Source organism: Jaminaea rosea (assembly GCF_003144245.1).
Source record: "Jaminaea rosea strain MCA 5214 unplaced genomic scaffold BDZ90scaffold_1, whole genome shotgun sequence".
NCBI classification, from domain to species: domain Eukaryota; kingdom Fungi; phylum Basidiomycota; class Exobasidiomycetes; order Microstromatales; genus Jaminaea; species Jaminaea rosea.
This window is the reverse complement of record NW_020289975.1, coordinates 957,940-979,390: the sequence shown is the minus strand read 5'-3', so window position 1 is coordinate 979,390 and position 21,451 is coordinate 957,940. Positions and strand designations below refer to the sequence as shown.

At 59.8% G+C, this 21,451-nt stretch overlaps 8 protein-coding genes across 8 annotated transcripts; 5 read left to right on the top strand and 3 right to left on the bottom strand.

The window, feature by feature from the left end:
* Positions 1–85: 85 nt before the first annotated feature.
* On the bottom strand, positions 86–4,614 carry BDZ90DRAFT_229291 (hypothetical protein). The gene has a single exon (XM_025505001.1). It carries the CDS (start codon positions 4,310–4,312, stop codon positions 326–328), a length of 3,987 nt encoding a protein of 1,328 aa, XP_025364891.1. The 5' UTR covers positions 4,313–4,614; the 3' UTR covers positions 86–325.
* Positions 4,615–6,998: 2,384 nt separating this feature from the next.
* On the top strand, positions 6,999–9,385 carry BDZ90DRAFT_8642 (hypothetical protein). Its single transcript, XM_025509899.1, has one exon. The coding sequence runs from the start codon at positions 7,353–7,355 to the stop codon at positions 9,189–9,191; it is 1,839 nt and encodes a 612-aa protein (XP_025364890.1). The 5' UTR covers positions 6,999–7,352; the 3' UTR covers positions 9,192–9,385.
* Positions 9,386–10,467: 1,082 nt separating this feature from the next.
* Positions 10,468–11,301, top strand: BDZ90DRAFT_8690 (hypothetical protein). Its single transcript, XM_025509902.1, has 4 exons — positions 10,468–10,647; positions 10,721–10,906; positions 10,982–11,074; positions 11,147–11,301. The coding sequence occupies exons 1-4, from the start codon at positions 10,601–10,603 to the stop codon at positions 11,199–11,201; spliced, it is 381 nt and encodes a 126-aa protein (XP_025364889.1). The 5' UTR covers positions 10,468–10,600; the 3' UTR covers positions 11,202–11,301.
* On the top strand, positions 11,143–12,581 carry BDZ90DRAFT_229288 (hypothetical protein). Its single transcript, XM_025505000.1, has one exon. It carries the CDS (start codon positions 11,549–11,551, stop codon positions 12,335–12,337), a length of 789 nt encoding a protein of 262 aa, XP_025364888.1. The 5' UTR covers positions 11,143–11,548; the 3' UTR covers positions 12,338–12,581.
* Positions 12,582–12,982: 401 nt separating this feature from the next.
* BDZ90DRAFT_229287 (putative HTB2-histone H2B.2) lies at positions 12,983–13,989 on the bottom strand. Its single transcript, XM_025504999.1, has 2 exons — positions 13,676–13,989; positions 12,983–13,595 (listed from the first exon to the last, which is right to left on the bottom strand). Exons 1-2 carry the CDS (start codon positions 13,676–13,678, stop codon positions 13,155–13,157), a joined length of 444 nt encoding a protein of 147 aa, XP_025364887.1. The 5' UTR covers positions 13,679–13,989; the 3' UTR covers positions 12,983–13,154.
* Positions 13,990–14,029: 40 nt separating this feature from the next.
* BDZ90DRAFT_235534 (histone 2A) lies at positions 14,030–14,884 on the top strand. Its single transcript, XM_025507265.1, has 2 exons — positions 14,030–14,240; positions 14,311–14,884. The coding sequence occupies exons 1-2, from the start codon at positions 14,222–14,224 to the stop codon at positions 14,685–14,687; spliced, it is 396 nt and encodes a 131-aa protein (XP_025364886.1). The 5' UTR covers positions 14,030–14,221; the 3' UTR covers positions 14,688–14,884.
* Positions 14,885–16,799: 1,915 nt separating this feature from the next.
* Positions 16,800–17,582, bottom strand: BDZ90DRAFT_229286 (hypothetical protein). The gene has a single exon (XM_025504998.1). The coding sequence runs from the start codon at positions 17,525–17,527 to the stop codon at positions 17,030–17,032; it is 498 nt and encodes a 165-aa protein (XP_025364885.1). The 5' UTR covers positions 17,528–17,582; the 3' UTR covers positions 16,800–17,029.
* Positions 17,583–17,707: 125 nt separating this feature from the next.
* On the top strand, positions 17,708–21,155 carry BDZ90DRAFT_235531 (DUF221-domain-containing protein). The gene is made up of 2 exons (XM_025507264.1): positions 17,708–18,261; positions 18,339–21,155. The coding sequence occupies exons 1-2, from the start codon at positions 18,052–18,054 to the stop codon at positions 20,838–20,840; spliced, it is 2,712 nt and encodes a 903-aa protein (XP_025364884.1). The 5' UTR covers positions 17,708–18,051; the 3' UTR covers positions 20,841–21,155.
* The last annotated feature ends 296 nt before the right edge of the window (positions 21,156–21,451 follow it).

The following is a 21,451-nucleotide window of genomic DNA, read 5'->3' as shown; positions in this document are numbered from 1 at the left end:
GGCCCGACCTTCAACCCGCAATCTGACCAAGCTCATCGTAGCTCGTGATGAGCAGCAGCACATCACTGACTCGCCGTCGTCTCAATGAGGTATGCATGTCGATGGAGATTTGCGGAGGGATATAGAGAGGATAGCGAGTAGTGAGAACGAGTCGGTCGCGAGAGAGAGAGAAAGTACAAAGGTTAACGTTGCCGTTCCTTGTATTAGGGCAGTAGAGTGGTCAGGTAGGGTATTATTCAAATAGGTGGTCGTCATCCATCCATCGATCGTCGTCGTGTCTGCTCCAATCGTCCTGGAATGCTATTCTTCTCCTGTCCCCGCCCCCTCACAGCCCTCCAAACCTAGTTGCAATAGTCTCGTCGTGTCTCTTCTTTACGCCCCGCCCTCGATCCATGACGCTCGTCCCAAGCCCCTTGAGGACCTGCATCTCGTTCTCCGCTTGAAGCCTTCGCATATCAGCACAATTGCAGCCACAGCTGTCGCAACTTGGTATGGGGCTGGAGCCGGCTCCACCATCGGCAGAAGAGGTGGCTGAAGTTGGCGGTGGTAGCGAGGAGCTGCTCTGCGGAGGCATGTGCGTGGCACGAAGGTGGCGAAGCTCGTCAACCAGAGCAGCCATTTGCGCTTCGATTGTCGCGACACGGTTCTTGACTGCGAGGGTCACATCGTTGCTGTCTGTACCTGCCGCAGAGGACGGGGAGGGTGAGGCGGGCGCAGCAGGGAAGCCGTTGACTACTTCGAGGTGAGGATTGGATGGCTCTAACTCGGAACTGTGCGCTGACGGGGTGCGCTCACGCTCCCACTCGGCACGAGTGGTGCTACTGCTTCCGCCAACGCTGAGCTGCCTTGATCGAGCATCTGGACCATTGCCTGACGCGGGCAGGGCGAGCGTCTGTCCACTCTCGCTGCCTGAGCGCTGCGGTGCTTTACTGGGTCTCAAAGGGAGCAGCATGCTATCATCAGCTGATCCATCATCTCGACCTGACAACGCCCCATTCGTGGCAGCGTTCATGGGCAGGTGCCCTGGGCTTGTCGCGGGCGAATGGAAAACGCTACTCTCCCTTGCCCCAGACCCATCCGTAGGCGTCTTAGCCTGATCGCGCGACTTGCGCTCAGAGGCGGCAGGAATGGCAATGTCCGCAGGTGAGTGGCCGCGAGAGCTTGCCAACTGATTTGCCTTGGTAGCAGGCAGCGATTGCTTGCCCTCGAGAGCGCTCGCAGCTGCTTCGACAGGTGAGAGGCCGGGCGTCGTGGTGGGCTTGTCATCTCCGATAAAGGCCGGTGAGAAGCCGGCAAGCATGCTGGAGACGGGCCGAATGGAAGCCAGAGCAGGGGCCGCTAGGCCATTGCTGCTCTTGCTGCTGCTGGTAAAATCGCCAAGCTTGTCTCCACCCTCGTCGACCTCTCTGCCTTCGGCGGGCAGCTTGAAGTCTGGCCCTCGCGCGGAAGGAGCAGTGGGCATCGGCGGGGGCGCCGCGCTGCTACCCTCGTCACTCGCGTTCTTCTCGCTACCCCGGTTGAACATGCGCAGGATCCCGCTCTTCTTGCCTTTCAGGCCCTTACCTCCTGCTCCCGACGATGCGACCCCTCCCTTGATACCACTTTCGCTCTCGCTGTGACCACCGAGGGATGAATGTGATCGCTCCGACGCCATAGCAGCCGACCCAGCTGAGACGCGGCCGTGCTCGCCCGAGGATGAAGTCGATGAGTCCTGCTCACCAGTATAGCTGCCTGAGCGCTGGAGGGCGTAGCCCTGCTGACGAGCCTTCGCCTCCGCTTGAGCCTGCTCAAGGGAAATGAGCTTGTAGCTTACCCCCTCATGTGACCCCGGTTGGGGCAAAGCGGTCCGCTCGATCGCCGGGCTCGGAGGCTGAGGTGAGGAACGACGCTCGATGTTCTGCTGGGCTTTTGCTGCGTGACTGCCTAGGATCCCGCTGGCTGTGGGCGTAGCCGAACCTGCGCGCATGGTGTCCATCGTATGCTCGGCGGCGAGGCCCCTAGTCGATTCGAGACTTTCCTGGCGCTTAGCAGCGTGGCTTTCGGCGTGAGTGCTGCTCAACGGCGGTGTAGCGTACGCAGAGCCTACAGGGGAGGGAGACAATTGGCGAGACGGCGATGGGCTGACGCTGCCGCGACTCATAGCGTCGACAGGAGCGAGTCCGCCCTTGCTCGTCGACGACGAGTCTGCTGTGCCGTAGCTCGTGGCCTTGCTGGAATATGAATGACTCGCATCGGCGGCACCACTGTTGAGGGCCGAGTGCGTGGTAGCACGCGTAAGATGTGAAGCATCAGAGGGCTGAGCGCTGCTGTATGATACGCCGCTGTCTATTGATCCATCTGCCGTGGAAATCGATGGTATCTGGCCGGATAGGGAGCTCGTTGATCGGCCTGCGTCCGGCTGATGAGCACCCAGAAGAGGTCCAGTGGCTGAAGGCCGCCCTGTCAGTGGATTGACGAGGTTCTTGTTTGCTCCAGAGCGCAGCGTCGCCAAGTCGAACTCGGGCTCGCCATCTGCTGGGACTGGTGAACGATCCTTGAAGTCGTCCGAGCTGATGCCCTGCGCGAGACTGAGCTCATTGCGCTCTCCCTTCTTCTTCAGCGCCTTTGCCAGCTTGTTGGACTGCGTACCACCCTCGTGCTGCGAGGTTGTCTCGCCGCTGCCGCCGATGCCGAGCCCCTTCAACACCTTGCTGACTGACTTTGTTCTCGGGCGCGGTTTGCCTGGCGTGCCTGGACCGGAAACGGTAGAGGTCGTCGAGTACACTGAGTCAGAGGGGCGACGACTGTTGTATGGGATCGGAGGAATCGGAGGGTGCGCACTCTGACTTGCGGTCAGGTTGGACGAGGCGGTGGGTGTTGTAGGCATGGAAACGACCGAAGGTAGTGACCCCTGTGAGGGATGGCTGACGAGCGCTTCATCACGAGCTGGGATGCCGCCGCCGCTGCCGCTACTGCTGGAGTGCTCAAGTGGGTGGCGAGGACGCGAAGAGGTTGCGGCGCTCTGCTGACTGAGCTGCCTCTGTCGGTACGCGGGGCTGTCGCTGCCTTCGGGCGATGGCCGCCGTGTGTCGCCGCTGGGTCTTCTGAGGTTGACGCCGAGGCCGAGTCCTCTTCGAGCGTCAGTAGCCTCTCGCTCACGCACGTCCAGCGACCCGCGTGTCAGCTTCGCCCAAGCTGATTGAGGTTGGGGAGAAGCAGGCATCGGAGATGACCTGTATGACGCCGCCTCGGATTCATCGTCCCCCTGCATCTCCCACGGTGCAGGCTCGTGTTTGCGGACCTTGGGTCCAAGGTGAGAGATGTGTCGCTCCAGAGCGGCATTACTGTCGTCACGACGTGCCTGCTCTTCGCCAAGCTGCTCTCTCGCGTCGTCGTCCTCGTCCTCGTAACCGGATGCCCTGATCTTACGCTCTTCGTCCTCTGCTGCCCCGTCGTACGAGAGGACCGGCGACCGCTTCGATCTGCCCTTGCGTTGTGCGCTCAATTTGCCAGGCTTGCCATTCGGGATGGCAGGCAGCGCGCGAGTGGGGGCAGTGCAGCGCGATGATGTCGAGGCGAATCTGCTTTCGTCTGCGTCTGGATTAGGTGTATTGAATGCGGAGCGCAAGTCTTCACCCTCGTCGGGCCGACCAAAGGGCCCGTCGTCGTCGCCAAATAAGGGTGGCGAGGCGGTGACGCCTTCGTTGCGGAAGTGTTGGAAAGCAGCGCTCGAGGTGGGAATGGGAGGGACGATGTTGGCATTGTTGCCGCCCTTTTTCTTTGTGCTACCGCGAGCAGGGCTCTGGCCATTCTGCGTCGTCGGAAAGTCCTTGGACGTGGGCGACAAGGCGCCTTGTCCTGCCCAGATGCTGCTGCCTACTGATCCTGTACGGTTGTGGCCGTACGTGACATCGTTGGCCTCGACATCGTCATCTCCTTCTCCCTCCCCATCGTACCGTGTCATCATCGAGTACTTGCTCATGCGATCGGCAGCCTGGCGTTGGAACTCGCTCTCGTCCCACGCTGTATCGATGCTGCGCTTCCCTCCTTGTCCCAATGATGGCGTAGTGAATGCAGCCCCATCGTGGTCCCCATCGCCCTCATCCCCGTCTCCTGCTGGGAAGTCGTCCTGCACGTCACGAAATTGATCCTCGGACGCGGACGAAGCTGATGAACCTTTGCGATGGAGGCGGGCCTCGGTCTCGCGAGCTGCTAGGGCTTGAGCAAGTCGCTCGTTCTTGGACGGCGTCGAGGACATGCCGCCGCTTTGATGGCGATACTGTGGTGGATTATGTGGCATCGTCGTCTCGTGGCGGCGAGCAGCCACAGACATGCCCGGGCGAATGGCGATTGAGATGGCTAGGTGTGAAGGTGTTAACGAATGAGCAGCGACGGGGAGCGGCCGCGGCTTGGGCGTGGAGCGGAAATGGGGAGATGAGTGATTTGAGGAGGATGAGGGCTCACAGGAGCGGACAGGTGATGGCGTGCAAGGGGCTCGCGAGGAAATTGTGCTTCGCTATGTGGGTATCAAGATGTAGGAGCTCGCGCGCACCCACGCTGATCGCTCGTTGTACAGTAGTTGGTTGGTGGTGGTGATGTGGTGATGAGCAAGGGGGTCGAGGCCGGCGGGCGCGAGGGGGTCCGTGGGTCGCAGCCACGACTCTGCAGCCGTGCGCGGAAGGCGCGATTCCCCCCCTCGCCCCGCCATCTTTTGGCCCTCTGTTGCCCTGCTTGCGAGCCACCACGACGATCCAAAAGCGAGCGAGGCGAGCAAGGCGAGCAAGAAAGCGTCGTCTTTCCCGCGGCGGGCCAGCGGCTGACATGCGCCGCCTCACGCCTCACACACTCGACAACCCCCTTTACCCGCTCGCCGCGTCTGCTCGCGCGCGGCTATTTTGGAGCCGTCCCATGGCGCTAAGGTCGCCAGTCGTTGAGCGGGTGTGCGAGGTAACGCCCGATCGCCTCCGCCGTTAACGAGCCAAGGGCTCCAAGGGCGATTCTTCTCGGCATAGATTGGCGTCGTGAGGATCTGAAAGTCCGAGCGCCAACGCTCACCGCTGTTTTCGATTGGCCCGTCAACGGGACGCTTCGCACGAGGGTCCACTATCGCAGAGGAGGATCAGTGAGCAGAGGGCATATCCGGTGCGATATCGTGTCGCGGGATCATTTGCAGGCACGCGTAGCTTCATGGCGATTGTGAGCAAAAGACTGAGCTTACTGAGTGATCGACTGAGGTAGCAGTAGGGCGCATTCCAGGCCCGCACCGGAAGACTTCCCGCCATTTCATCAATCTCGTCCCGTGGTGAGCTGAGGCGAACAAGCGATGGTTATTGCTCACCAGCCTACGACGCGTGCGCCAGGTGGATGACATGGCGTGGCAGCAGGAGGGTGCAGCGCGATGTAACGACTGAGATTACGGGTGGCAATGTCGTCATGATGATGTGGCGTGCTGCGGCACCGAGCCGACAGAGAAGAGAGGGGCAGCGGGTGAGGGCTTGATTCGAGGGTAGAGCATGAGTCTCTGCACCTTTGCACGCGCTCGTACTGATAGCCTGATGGTAGCGCATACTTGCGTGATCGCAGCAAATGCTGCTCCCCGAGCTCCGTTGCGACCAGCACAGATGCCATCGAGGAGCCCTTTCGTGCACTGTTGGTGGAATCGAATGTCAAGCAGGCAGGTTGCATCGCGGCTCACATGGGACTGCGACGCGCCTATCGTCGCGACTGGACGAGCAGGATGATGATGTCGACGAGCACTCTGAAGCTGGGCGGGTGTCTCGGTGATGAGTTCGGCGTGACGAGTGTGACGAGTCTGCTGTCAGCAAGAGATGGGATACGGAAGCAAAGACGAAGCATGTCGCTTTCATGCCGCCCAGCCAAGTGGACAACCATGCTGCAGTGTTTGTTACAAGATAGAAGGCCATTTCGGAGGCGCACAGCTGGGACATCGTCAGCTGAGCGCCCTCTCTCGAACACACGACACTACCTCGCCATCCTGGTTTGGGGCAGCGACGGGCATGAAGAGGTGCTGAACGTCTGCCGGCTGAACCGGCGCGATGACACGTCGCCGCTCGGACCCAGTCGCGGCAATATGATGCTCGCAGTCTGCCGCAAGGCATTTCGTGGCGGCGCCGATGCTCATTCGAATTCCTTTGTGGGCGGTGCAGCTCAAGGCGAGATGCAGTTGAATTCCGCAGCGTATGTCACGGTGAGGCGGCGAGACGGGCTGCGTCGTGTAGCTTGGTGACCACGTGTTTGGTCGTGCACGGACGTCGATGGGCGGAAGAGAGGGATGCGGGGCTGGCGAGAACAAAGCTCATCTCGACCCACCCCGACCTAATCAACCTCGCGCCCTCCTTGGACAATGTCTCATCTCCTCGTCTGTCCTTCTCTCTCGCCTCTCTCCCTCGCCAACATCATCATCTCATCACCACTACCATCGCATCCACCTCGTACCCCAGACCGCACCCAACAACACACCCAAAATCAGCCCTTCAGCTTGTGCTTAGCACCTCCACCACCCAAGATACCAGGTACACGTCTCGTCGACGACTGAGCAGCGCCGCTACGGTCAACGCGTCGGTCGACAACGCTTGCAGCAGCCTCTGCGCCGCCAAGTACGACCTCAAGACCATCCTCGAGGACAAGGACTACCAGCACCCGTAGCACAAGCCGACCCAACCTCGCACAAGCGCACGCAGACGCGCACGTTATACTCCGTTCACCACGGCTGCTGGCGGGCAGCCCTTTGGATGAGTTCCTCGAGCAGCCTCCCCGGCCAAGACGGCGTCACCAAGTCAGTCTAGAAGATTGTCTCCAGAGCACAGCAGCAGCAGCGTCAAGCAAGCCACCCTTCCACAACCAAAAGCCTCGGCCACCGGCAAAGGACTTCTACCGCCCCGACCACCTACCCCGGTCAGCGACGCGCAAGAGCCCTCCCCGCCAACTCTTCAACTCGGCACAAGTGCCTCTTCTCTTTGCTCACCTCACCGCCTCCTCATTCAATCGCTCGCTCATCGAGTGCGTCAACGTCGAGGCTTGACGAAGGCTTTAGGAGGCTGCCTGATCCAAGGCGCTACCGCAGCTACTCATTGTGCGGCCATCGGACGCTCAAAGCCATCCAATACCGTCGCAGACGACTCAGCTTCCGGTGCATCCGACGGCCTCGCCTCGTTCGCAAACCTGCTCACGGTCACCGACTCTGCCACCACCCTTACGGCGGCACCGCATCTCACCCAACCTTCGAAGTCAAGCAGGGTACCGACTAGTCAATTCTATGGTGAGGGACGACATGGCGCTCTTCACTAGCTCTATACCCAACCTGCAGACGCTATGAAGGCGCGCTGGCGAGGGCGCGGGTCCTCCCAAACCCAATGTCTAGGTCTGCCATTTTCCCCTCGCGGCGCAACGAAAGGCCAAATCGGCTATCCTTCTCGTTCTCACACAGGAGACGTACAAGCAACATGCCCAGTTCACCTGGCGTTGCCGTACCGCTACCTCGTCCTTTACCCCCAGCGCGAACGACAAGGCTAACGAGGCAAGCACCAGTAGCGGTATCGCCTCTGGCGCCGATGCTAGCTCATCACATCCGCCAACGTCCAAGGCATATGTCATGGCGAGCACTTGACTCTTCACAACGGTGGTCACGGCTTGAAGACGTAACTTCGCGCCCATCTGACCCTTGTGCAAGCCGACGAGGAGACAGAGAATTGGCAAAGAGTAGCCTTGGCGTACAACGACCTTTACGTCGGTACGCAGAAGGTGATTGTTGTCAGCCCTCACGAGTAGCACAAACGCCTCTAGGATCCTTCTCCCCCATCTGCCCGCAATGGCTTCGTCAAGACTCTCATATGCTGAAGGAGGTCGATGGCGACCCTGAGCTTTGGCTTCGAGCCGTCTTCGCATACCTCGACCTGATCAGTGGGACCCAGATAGTGCTGGGCGTGGGCCCTCACCGCTGGCACGAGCATCTGTACAGGCTATCCGAGTCCTCTGGCTACGGAGACTGGGCCCGGACTCCTTTCTGGCAAGCCGTGACGGACGGCTTCTCTGGAGCGACGGCTGTCGCAGGCCGGCTCCTTGCGCAGCTCGAGGCCGATCCTCGGGCCGTCAACAAGCTGGTCTGGTGGAAGAAGGTGCAGGCGGCTGCTCTCAATGCTGGCTGCACTACGCCAGCATCACTCGGCAAGAGCGAGCTCGCAGAGCGTCTGGCGACATTGGAGATGGGTGAAGAAGGGGTGGGGTGTGTGCACCTTGGCGTCGGCTTCCGAGGGGAGCGTCTGAGCCTAGACTATACGGGACGCACAAATGACGAGATGCGCCGCAGCATTCAGCATCTCTTCGGCATCTCTAAAGGCCAAGACTCAACCACATTGTTCTACCAGGAAGGAGCCAAGTGCGACGAGGTTTTCATCTTCCCGCTGCTGGAGCATCGCGTCGACGCCAAAGGCGCCCGCTCTGTTCTTTGCCGAGCTGTCATGGAGGGAGTCTGGTGCTTGCTTCTAGGGTCGAACGTGCGCAGGGAGAGCCTCAACAGCTACCGCTGCGACTATGGCCTTCCCAATCTCGGAGACGAGGTCTTCGGCTGCAATGGTGAGTCGTGTGTCTTCGTGCTTGCGCCCACTCTGCATTCTACTGAAATGACCGCCCTTGCGAGCTCAGCGACCGTCTGCTTTGAGGTGCCCGAGGCCGAGGAGGGGGATGACGAGGCCGCCATGCAGGTACAAAATCCAACGTACCGCAGGGCTCTGCGCCGCGTTAGGCTGCAGGAGGACTGCTTGGACACGCTCACGGGGCACAGAGACCAGGCCGCGGTGGAGAGGCAGGAGGTCCGGGTGACAGAGGCGCGCAGCACCTTCTACGAGGTATACAAGCAGCTGATGCGCTCAAGGATGCTACTCTTCAAGCCTAAGCTCAACGACAACAACGAGCATGGAGCTCCGTGGCTAGGCTTGAAAATGCCCAAGGCCTTCATTGCGGAGATGCAGGGCATCACTGGCGGTGAGAAGTTCTTTTTGGGTGTAGAGGTCGGGGAGGACAGCTCGGTCGGCTCAGCGAGCGAAGAAGACCGCCGCTTCTTCAAAAATGTGATGGTCACGGGTAGGTCCACCGACCCTGCCGAGACCAGGTCGGTCGTTTGGCGCAACGACAGCTGGCCCCTGTCGAAAAGCCGCCCGAGACTTCTTCACCCGCGCTGTCGACGCCCTCGATGATGCAGCGCTGCGCCATGCCGCTCGCGAGCAGGCGCGCCAGGAAATCGTAGCCCGAAGACCGCAAGGCTACGAGAAGGTCAGCATTCTGGCGAGGAAGGGGTTCGATGGTCGATTCTGGCTCACCAGCAGCTTACAAATCGAGCTCGAGAATGGCATGCGAAAGGTCACGCTGGGCAGAGGTGCAACAAGGAATGGGTCCAGGCAGCGAGCTTCCGACTCGCCAATCCAGATTGCCAAGAGCAGAAGTCTATGAGCATCTACCAGTGATCCGCTTTGCCTCGAGTATTACGGTCCTCGACCGGCATTTCTTGGCCGAAGAGCGAACGAGAGTCTACCCTTGGATCCTGACGGTGGCTGCGCTCGCAATCGAGGGACCCATGCAGGATGAATGGAAGAGCTTGCACGACTCTGGAGCAAATGGCCGGCCCCATGTTGCGGCCGGTGGGCGTCACTCACTTTCAAGCACGTCGGCAAGCCGAAAGAGATCATCCGCGTACAGGGGCGGAGGGGGCCTGTGCTCAGCATATTGACGGCATACGTTGTGGCGGTGCTACTCGAGATTAGAGGCGGCTGTTGCTCCGCAATTTGCGCCACGGCGAGACGGTATCGCTGCGCAGCGCGGCTGATGTGTAGCTTTGTGATCACATTGCGTACCTGAAAATTGTCCCGCAGGGCTAAGAGGTCCGATGTTCTTCGAAGGTTGAAGCAAACTTCATCACCCCATCATGACTCGACCGCTGAGCACCCAATGTCGAACACCTCATAAAGGCGGCTATCGCCCCTCCCCCTCTCCCTCTCCCCAACCCCTCTCCCCAACCCCAACGTACCCACCGTCAACGTACCCAGCCTCAACGAGCAAGACTGCACCCACCGCGCACCCAAGACCATCCCGTCAGCCTCTACCTGTCACTTCGTGTCTCCACGTACCCTCCGCGACTGAGCACCACCACCAGCGTCGGCTGGCTCTCGTCGCACGCTCTCGAGCACCAGCACCAGCACCAGCACCAGCACCACTACTAGCCCGTCTCGCCTCGCACGCGCGCACACACACAGGCACTCGCAAGCCACTATCCACTGCTTGCGGGCACAAGCCCGCTTCGAGCCTCGTCACCACTCATCACGGTGGCATACATCCAGTCTAGAAGATTGTCTCCAGAGCACAGCGCTATCAGCCCCAAGCTGCCCTCGCCCTCGTTCAACAGACGGCAAGCGTCTCTTGTAGCCACGCAGCTCCTCTCATCGCCGTTGCCTCACGCTCACGTCAACAGTGCCCAAGCACCCACCTCTAACGAGCGCTCAAGGAAGTTTCTCGCCTACACCGCCACCGCAGCTGCTCGTCGCGCTCTCATCAGTCCTACGGTCAAGCAACAGGCACTCCTTTTACCGAAGGTCAAGGCTCGTGCATCCCAATGACACGCCCTGTTCAGTGCAGCGTATGCGAGGAATGGTTCCCAAAGTGAGTACCTCTAGTCTAGCCAACGTGGAGCTGCTCTAACACATTTGCCCTGGTACTCGTCCGCGCAGCGTAGCAGTGCTGACAGATCACAAGTACGAGGAGCACCCTGCGCAATTTCCTGTCATGAACGTGCTCATGATCATTTGTCCGCACGAAAGCTCGTCGCGCTGGACTTACCATTCTCCTCGCACCTCTCTTCTCTTCGTAGCCTTAGAATGCGAGGAGGCGCCCCGACCTCTCGGTGCGGTATTGGAGGTTGGTGAGTACCTTCACGTGACGTTGCCGAGCTAGCGATTGACCTAGTAGTCCTCTCCTCCGCTCTGGTCGTATCCAGTGAGAGACGATTTCCTAGTCCAGAGCTCCTCGTACGCCACCAGCTAGCTATACACGGCAGAGTGACTGAACAGGCGCTTGAGGAGGAATCAAGGTCAGCAGCAGCGTCAAGCTCATCTCAAACAGCGGCTACTGATGACAATACTGGCACGTCGGCAAACGCAAGCGACGTGATGGATGGTGAGGATCAGGAGGCCGAGAGCAAGAAAGGGGGGAGCTAGGAGGGCGAGCCGGGCTTGGAAGGGGAGGGAGAATTGTTCGAGAATGGAGAGCTTGTCATCGCCGCCGTCGAACGACAAGGAAAATCCGGCACGACTATCCGACGCTCCCATACGCTCTTCATCCACCGTGTGGCCACTTCAGTCTCGCCTTGTCGACAGCACTCTGCCTCGAGGCAGCGCCCTCCTCACCTACGTGACAGATGACACCCCGCACTGGACCAGAATCGCATGTGCGTACATAGACTACATCACTCAAGCGCAGAAGGGATTCGGGCGGAAAACCGCTCCCTTGGCAGAAGGAGCTGGTGGTGCGGCCGGCAGTTGCCGAGGAGGACGCGTGGAGGACAATGGGCATCTGGCGAGCCATGCAGGGAGGTCTGGGTGACGCCACGAAGGCTGAGCTGAACATCCTCGAGCAGCTGGACGGCGATGACCAAACTCTGCGCAGGGAGAGTTGGTGGGAGGATATGAGGGGACTAGCGGCCAACGCCTATCTCGACAAGCCGATGTGGACGAGGGGAGCAGACTTCGAAGAGGGCTTGGCTAAGGTCAAGACTGCCGACGCGAGGATCGGCTGCGTCTACTTGATCGTCGGCTTCAAGGACGGCCGCCTCGCCCTCACCTACGTCGGTCGCACCGGGGACAAGTTCGCACGCATCGGATCGTACCCCTGCGCGATGTCTTTGGTAGCACAGGGCATCAAGAAGAAGCCGGCTCTGGTGTACGAGGAGCTCGCCCAGTGCGACCGCTGCCTCATTTTCCCACTTCTGAAGCACACCGAGGACTCCACCAGCGAGGGGAAGAGGACGACACGGGCAGTCGTGGAGGGCAAGTGGTGCAGTCAAGGGAGGGTCGGCGAACGATGGAGAAATCGGCGAGGCTACATGGTACAACAACACGTACCCACTGCCCCAACGCGCCGACAAATTTTTCACCGCCGCCGTCAATGCCCTCGCGAGCGCACCTGCCCGACACGCTGCGAGGGAGCTGAAGCGCCTCGAGATTGCGGCGCGACGTCGCGCTGGGTACAGGCTTCTCTCTCGGCTCGCTCAGATGGCCCTGGACGGCAACCTATGAATCGCAGGCAATGGCGTCATCCACTTCGAGGACGGACGCAGGGCCCTCAAGCTGGCTGAGCAGTGGAACGACGAGGAGCTGGAGGAGCTGCGCCGGGTCGCCAACATTCGAAAGGCTCGAGCGACACCAAACATACGTCAACTCATAGACGCAAACACTCGATACGGCCGACTGAGGCTCTCAGATTCGCGCTTTCTTCCACCCAAACCTCTCCGCTACCATACCGATGTAGTGGACTCAACGCGCACATACGCAGCTATAGCAGATTGAATAGAAACTTTTTGCCTACGTCATTGTCATCTCCTGTCCGCACGGCCACATCGCATGCTACGACTTGTCCGAATGAGCCAGCGTGCGACTGCCCGCGTGCTGACGTGTTCTGATACGAGCGTCGGCATGGACGAGGACTTCGTCGTCCATGCTCGGCGCGAAAGATCAGAGTCGAGATTGGTGATGCCCTGCCAGCTTTCGCTCACTCCAGCAGGAGAAGGCGCGACTGGTCGGTGGTACGGCTATCCACACGCTCATGCATGGTTGCTGGCGATTTGCTCTCCTTGAGGTGGAGCTGTGCTGGGCGACCCGCCACTCGACAACTTCTCTCGTCGGTGGGGGATACGCGTCTCACACCGACCCTTGGCGCGCGTCTTTGACGCGTCCGCATCACGCTGAGACACGCGGACAGGCAAGCAGGCAAACTCTGATGGTGAAGGCATGGGCTTCGAATGGAATCAAGAGACGGCTAGTATTACAGATGGCGTCGCATGCGGCGCTGAAAGGATGGATAGAAGGACAAGGTGGTCGGGTGATACGCGTCGCGTAGAGGCGACGACTGGTACGAGAAGCTAGGACAAGGCGATGCGGGTCATGCACGCGCGCTTACTTGGAGCTCGAGTACTTGGTGACGGCCTTGGTGCCCTCAGAGATACCGTGCTTGGAGAGCTCACCGGGGAGGATGAGGCGGACGGCCGTCTGGATCTCGCGCGACGAGATGGTCGACTTCTTGTTGTACGACGCGAGCTTGGATGCCTCGGACGCGATGCGCTCGAAGATGTCCTGGACGAACGAGTTGAGAATGGCCATGGCCTTGGTAGAGATACCGGTGTCAGGGTGGACCTGCTTGAGGACGCGGTAGATGTAGGTCGAGTAGGTCTCCTTGCGCGTCTTCTTGGCCTTCTTCTTGTCGCCACCAGCAGCCTTCTTGGACTTGGAGGCGGTCTTCTTGGCGCCCTCAGAGGGAGCCTTGCCAGCCTGAGAGGCAGGAGCCTTGCCACCCTGCGAAGCGGGGGCCTTACCAGCAGCGGACATGGGCTTGGGTGCCTACGCAGAGAGATGAGGTGTGTGTGTGTCAGTGGAGATGCTCTGTGGCTCTCGTCGTTGCTGCGCGCGGGCTCGCTCACCATTGTGATGTGTAGTTTGGTGTTGGTGAGGGGGTGGGTGGTAGCGGTGTGCGTGCGTGTGAAGATGTGTGGTTGGGAAGGAAGGGACGATAGGTGAAGGACCAATTTCGGTCTTATAGTCGAACAACCCACGGGGGAGACACAACGCGAGGGCCTCCGACCGTCAGGGCAAATCCAAATCCCGTAATCAATTAGTCGCCAGGTACGCTCGTGGTCGGTCAACCCGTTTTTCCTGTACTTCGACGTGGTTCCTCCTCCTGTACTCTGGTTCTGGCTTACGCTCGCTGGCGCTGTGCTGTACTGCTGGTTGAAGATCACTTGAATTCGTTCACCATCATCATTTTTGTCGGGCAGCGCATCATCGCCGTGCGTGCGGATCAAGCTGTAATTGTGTGAACGCCGGCGCGGAACCAGACGCCCCTCGGGAAAGCCCAATCCAGACTGGTACTTAAGGAAATCCAACTTTAGCCCCTTCTTTCCTTCTCACCACGAACCACATCTTCACCGCACCTCACACCACCACCACCACCAAACTTCACAACCAACATGTCTGGCAAGGGAAAGGTGAGAACGAACGCTCACGATCGCCTTCCGCACCACGAGCTACCTCTGACCTCTGTACCTCTCCTGTGCGCAGGCTTCCTCCTCTGACTCCAAGTCGCAGTCTCGCTCCGGCAAGGCTGGTCTCCAGTTCCCCGTCGGCCGTATCCACCGCCACCTCAAGAGGGGCAACTACGCCCAGCGCATCGGTGCTGGTGCCCCCGTCTACCTCGCCGCCGTCCTCGAGTACCTGGCTGCCGAGATCCTCGAGCTTGCCGGTAACGCCGCTCGTGACAACAAGAAGACCCGTATCATTCCTCGTCACCTGCAGCTCGCCATCCGCAACGACGAGGAGCTCAACAAGCTCCTTGGTGGCGTGACCATCTCCCAGGGTGGTGTCCTCCCCGGCATTGCCTCGGAGCTCCTCCCCGCCAAGTCGGGCAAGAAGAAGGCCGCTGCCTCGCAGGACTAAGCGTCGAAGGTGCTTGCCTCTGGCTCGTATGTCGTACTCCGTCTCTGTTCGCTACCATCACCCCCGAGTCGACTCGATGTCCGCGCGTGCGCTCGCCGTCCTCGATATCACATTCATGTACCGCTTCTTCGCTCTACTATCCCTCTTCTTGTCACGCTCGCCATCGGGCCTGGCACTGTAATATTAGCACGTCTTCCATATCAGTTGCGGTGATGTCCCAGTCTGGTGTCGTGCAAGCCTGCCGTCGTACCTCGTTGTGATGGCGGTGCGCTCCCCGCGCGACGCGTCGCTCGCGTCCTCATCGCCCGCGTTCACGGCGCTACCAGCGGTGGTTGGTGGTTGGCGGCTCGCGGTAGCTAGGCGTGCTGGAGTCGCGCTCGTATTCACTGCCATACGGTGGCGATTGTGTGCAATGCATCGTCACTCCATCATTCGTGCAACTTGCGCCGCTCTATATGATCGCTCGCTCACGCCATTTTCCCGAGCTGATCTCGGACGGATAGCTGGCTGGTAACCGTGGCAGCAGGCCCTTTGCCTTCTCCAGAGGCAGGCGATACCAGACACAGGTAGGCGCCTCGGCGCTGGTGGTTCGAGTCTGACTGAGGTCTTTGCGCTCCACAACTGCCTCCGATGGTTGCACACACGTGAGCTGTCAGACGACGAGGCATACTTTTGATCCCGAGACGTGCGGCATGGCTGGCGCGTGGCGAGGTATGTGGGCGTGAGCCCGTAAGAAGTGGCCGTGTGCGAGGTGCAAGCAGGCGGTGGTCGTGTAGGGGAGAAGGCCACGCTGTCAGCGTAGTGTAGGCTAGGATTCCCGTCATGACTACAACGCAGCGTAGGCTAGGGCTCTTGACATGAACATAGGGCGGTTGCCGGGATGCAACGGAGTGACCATGCCGCTGTGATGTCAATCGAGGACGCCTGCTGTCTGCTCATAAGCACAGTTGAGCCGGGCAAGAGCATACTGATCAGGCCGCTCAGCTCTTCGGCCTCGCCGTTGCTCTGCGATCGCCCGTGCAGATACTTTGCTGCTCGTACGCTGGGAGAGCGCGACAGAGACCGCGTCGGTACGACTGGTCGTCCGCAATGCAGCGCCACGGTCGCGACCTACTGGTCAGGGTGTCGCGGGCCTGATACGTGAAATGCAGCTGGGAGACAGACATTGCTGCCCTCATAGGTGTCCCCCACGTCGAACAGACGGGACTCGACAGTACGATGGTGTCCGAGTCATCTACACATCCACATCACGACATCGCGCCGTATGTCAGCGCTTCGAAGCAAGAGACCGAGCTATTGGTAGCGCCGGCTCGTAGAGTAGCTGCTGGTCATGCCCTGCCGCTCTGCACAGGCTAAGAAGTACTTGCATCCCGCTGATGAGGTCGGACTCGGTTTGCGTTGCATGCTTCTCGGGCTGGACCATTCTGACGCTCGCGATAATACGTTGCTATCAAGTCTGACGACGATCGCAGCCAATGGCCAGCTTTTGATCCCGCAGTGAAGCGACCTACGCGTCCGTGTGCCTCTATGCGCTCCCTCGTGTATCTGGGAGCATCTCGCACGCCTTTTGTGCTGCCATCCGATGCCTGCCTCGCCAGACTTCAACGTGTCGACTGGTGTTAAGCGCTCACCGCCACAACTATGCCTTTGTCGCGTTCGACCGAGCATCCAGCACGCCCTTAGATGGATCGTGCTGGACGACTGCAGGCGAGCATGATGTGTGATCCAGCTTTGCTCAACCGCAGAGGTGGATAGTGGCAACGCCGTGTCAGACCGCTTTGACTGCTCCCCCGTGCTCCGCCAGACGAATCCGATACTGCTCGACGAAGGCGACACCGGTCCTCGGTCAGTCCATCAAATGCTCATCACCATGCATGTCAGAGCATATTCACATCGCCGATGGCGTACATTTCTCGCTCGTCTCCTCGTTACCATCACCGCCGCAGGAGTCACGGTCATCCCCACTCTCGTCAATCGTAGCCGGGGCGACGGTCACTTCCACTTTCGGATCCGAGCACGTCTGCCCCTCGCACTAAATCTGCTCTTCCTGCTATCAGGCTTCACGCAAGGCCAAGGTTGCAGCGGGAGCAAGGACAAAAATTGCCCTTCTGCTCCATTTCACGATCGAGCACCGCACTCGCCCATCATCGTCATCGAGCGAGCAAGTCTGTCCGTGTGGCCGTCGGGCAGGGCGTTGTCACGCTTCCGTCGGTGGAGCGAACGAGCGAGCAGCGGGCAGTCTTCCGTGCATCGAGGCGGTACATCCGGCGGCGGCGACGACGACGACGGCGAAATCAAAGATGGACAGTCGAGTGCATGGACCGATCTTCATGCTCGATGGATCATTGATTCCTCGCACTGAATATGGGGACCACCTCGCGGAACGTCTGAACGTTCCACCGTCTGAGCATCGCCTTGAGAGTCGAAGAATCTCTCTTTATCTCGGGCGAGGGCCCATGCCACGGCCTCTGCTTTCGAAGAGCGATCCCAACACCGACAGAGGTCCCTGCGTAAGTGGTCGCGCTCGCGGCAGTGCTAACACAACCGGCGCCGCTACCAAGGTCGTCGCGCGCTGATCGCCATCCGCATCGCCGTACGCATCGCTCACCATAGACGTAGAGATGCGTCACGTCGAGCCGCAGGCCATGATGAAGCCATTCGGCATTGCGCGTAGACCGTGGAAAGGCCGAGGTTGTGGTCGCGGCACGGCAGAGCGACGGTAGACCCAGAGGTGCGGTTGCCGGCAACGGCGCGGATGAGGGGCCAAGGTGGCTGGCTAACGCGCACGTCGAGCCAAAGAGGTAGGGAGGCGCAGCATGCCAGTCGTCAGGTAGACGCATCTCTCGCGTCTGTCTAGCTCGCTTCTGCTCTCCTAAACGTCATACCAAACTCAACTGCTTCCTGCGCATTTGAACAACACGCGGATGACGACCGAGCTACCATCTCCGCCCCAGCTTTGCAGGCGTCGAGATCCGATCGTCGTTGGCCTCGACCCAGACCCTCACCCTCTCCTTGCTAGACTTGGAAGACCGCCGTGCTGTGTCTCGTGTTGGGCCGCTTCTCGCCCTTGGCCGAAAATAAGGCACTGCATCGTCGTCGTCGCTCGCTCATCGCCTGCCGCTCTGCTCTTTGCTGCCTGCCTGTTGATCGCGTCTGTATTCTAGCTCCGACAGTCCTCTTGCCGCCTTTTGGCTCGAACAGATCGTTGCCGTCCTCTCCTTGGCCTTGGCTTACGTCGACGACGGCTGCCTGCCTGCCATTCTTTCCGTTCTCAGTCGTACACAATCTTTTCCTCCTGACCATCACCACCACCACCCGCCACCTCCTCACCCGCCCATCTACGCCCCGCCCCATCACCCTAGACATGATGGCGCTCGGCCGTCAGTCATCGCGGGCAACTGCCCTCGTCGCCCTTGTCGGTGCTGCTACCATGGCTTCTGCCCAGTCAACGGGCAGCAGCAACCCGACCTCTGGAGGCTCCACCTCTACGGTGCTCCTCGCCCTCGCCATCAACGCGGCAATCGCAGCTGGAATGGTCACCGCCTTCATCATCCTGCGACCCAGGTTCCCCAAGGTGAGCAGCCCGCGAGCGTGACACCATCGCCGTTGTTTTTCTAACACCTGCTCACTTGCCTCACACCGCGTCCGCAGATCTATCGCCCAAAGTCGTTCCTTGGCCCCAAGGAGGAGCGAGTTGAGCCTCTCCCCGACAGCCTCTTCGGTTGGATCATGCCCTTCTACAAGCGACCTAGCAAGGCCATCATCGAGTCCAACGGTCTCGACGCCTACATGTTTGTCAACTACATCGAGATGATGATCTGGATCCTCGGTCCCATCTTCATCTTCACCTGGATCCTCTTGCTCCCCGTCTACGCCGCCAGCACCAGCGGAGACAAGACTGGCTTCCAGCTCCTCACCTTCGGTCAAGTCGGTAACGGTCCCACCGAGCAGAAGCGCTATGTCGCTCCCCTCCTCGCCCAATGGGTCATTACCTTCTGGATCTGCTGGATTGTCCGCAAGTATGTCCTCAACTTCATCAAGCTGCGACAGGACTTCATCGTCAGCCCTCGACATGCCAGCACCGCACAGGCCCGCACTCTCCTCATTACCGGAATCCCCAACGACTTCCTCGGTGAGCAGAAGCTCAAGGAGCTCTACAGCCACATGCCCGGCGGTGTTGAGCGAGTCTGGCTCAACCGTGACCTCAAGGAGCTGCCCGACATCTTCGATGAGCGCACAAAGGCTCTCAACAAGCTCGAGGCCACCGAGTCCAAGATCATCAAGACGGCATACAAGAAGGTCAAGAAGAACAAGGTCGCAGAGGGTGGCATGGAGGCGGACGACGCCGTTGACCGCTACCTGACCAAGAAGGAGCGTCCCACGATGAAGGTTGGCGCCAAGCTCGGCTGTCTTGGCGGTCAAAAAGTTGACGCCGTTGAGCACTTGCGATCGGACATTGAGCGTCTCAACAAGGAGCTCGCCTCTCGCCGTGGCGACGAGACCGACTACACGCCTGCCAACGCCGCCTTCCTGCTCTTCCGTACTCAAGTCGGTTGCCACATGGCCAAGAACATGACCGTCCACCACGAGCCCTACAAGATGGCCCGTCGCTACATTGAGGCCCACCCCGACGCCGTCATCTGGCCCAACTTGAGCATGAACCCCTACGCTCAGAAGATCCGCACTGCCGCCTTCTGGGCTCTAACCTTCGTCTTCATTGGCGTTTGGCTGCCCTTGATTGCCTTCACCGCCATCGTGTCCAACCTCAACGGTCTGTGCACTGAGGTCCCTTTCCTCAGCTGGGTCTGCCTGATCCCCAAGCCAGCTCTCGGTATCATTCAGGGTTTCCTTCCCACGATTCTTCTGGCTGTCCTCAACATCTTGCTTCCCATCATTCTGCGCCTCTTTGCTCGTCTCTCCGGTCTTCCCACCCGCACCGAGGTCGAGCTGTCTCTGCAGCAGCGAATGACGTGGTTCAACTTGATCGACAACTTCCTCCTCTTCACCATCATCTCTGGTGTCTCGGGCGGTATCAGTCGGATTGTACCCATTCTGTCCAACCCATCCGGCCTTCCTAGCTTGATCTCGCAGTACATTCCTCTCGCGAACATCTTCTACATCTCCTTCATTATCCTTCAGGCCCTCTCTGGAGCTGGTGGTGGCTTGCTTCAGGTCGCCGGTCTCGTCATCTACTACATCAAGGCCTTCCTCCTTGGCAGCACCCCTCGCAAGGTCTGGCACATCCACCACGACGTTGGAGCACCTGCTTGGGGTACGCTCTTCCCGGCCATCACCCTCATCACCACCGTCACCTTTGGTTACGCTGTGCTCGCGCCTCTCATCAATGGCTTCGCTTTTGTTGCCTTCATCCTCTTCTTCATCCTCTACAAGTACACGGCAACGTACGTCTGGGACATGAAGCCGGCCAACGAAACGTCAGGTCTCTTCTTCATGCAGGCCATCAACGCCTCCATGGCCGGTCTCTACGTCTCACAGCTCATCCTCACGGTCCTTTTCTTCACTGCCCAGCAGAGAAACGCCGACGGCACCAGCAGCCAGTCGTCGATCCCAGAGGGTGTCTTCATGATCATTCTCATGGTCCTCACGGTCGCTTTCCACATTGTACTCTTCGACTCTGTTGGTGACCTTCCCACCGCTCTGCCCCTCACGCTCCTCCCTGCCGCCTCATCATCGTCATACAGCGACCATGCAACTGGCAGCCACGGAGCCTACGGCAACGATGGCTACTCTCCTAACGAGAAGCAACACGCCCTGCGCCAGAGCGAGTCGACCGCCTACGGTGGCTCCAATCCTGCCGCACCTGCCGTCCCCGCCACGGGCGTCAACGTCACCCACGGTGCTCGCCCTCCAGTCAATGGCAACGGCCAATACGGCAACGGCGGTGCCCCGACCAAGACCATGGGCAGCGAAGGCGGCGACGATGGAGCGTCTGAGGACACATTCCTCCACCCGGCCCTTCGCGACCCGCAGCGCACCGTCTGGCTGCCGCGCGACCGCTTTGGCCTGTCGGCGCACGCTGTCAACCGCGCTCGCGAGCACGGCATCGATGCCACGGATGAGGGGACGGGCTTCAATGAGAAGAACCGCATCGAGACGGATGTATACGTGCCGCCCGGCGAAAAGATGCTTTGAGCATGGCGTTGACGTCCGAGTACGCATCGCCTACGAGAGCGAGCCGTCTGACGGGAAAGGGACGGAGGCTAGCTACCCAGGGCGCGCTCTTGTGTCCAGTATTCCCAACTGCCTCCTCACCCCTGCTGCGTTCATCGTATCATGGATGCTCTCTCTCAAGACTTCTTGTTGCCCTGCAAAGCTTCGTCAACAACAATCCCCGCTCACCCCGCCGCCACCCCCATATCTATTACCACATCCCCTACCACTTTCTTCCAAGAATTGTCGCTAGCTACCGACTTGCTCTTTTGTCGCTCTTCTAACAATGATTACGATGACCAATTCCAATACTGCACTTCACTCGCCTTGACCTGATTGTCGCATGATGTTGGCTCTGGTGGAAGGAATGAGGTGAGGCCCGTCCCGTTCCGAATGCATCGAGTTGGCCGCTCTGTCCGCCCTCCGCCCTCCGCCCTGGCCTTTTCTGAAGTTACTGCTCTCTCATCGCCACCATTACCATTTGACGGTCACTCATCAGCATCCTTGAAGCTCTCGACAAAGGACACGACGATACCATAGATCGAGTATCGGCGCCTCGTAACGTGTTAGCTGGGCAAGACAGCATATAGCCA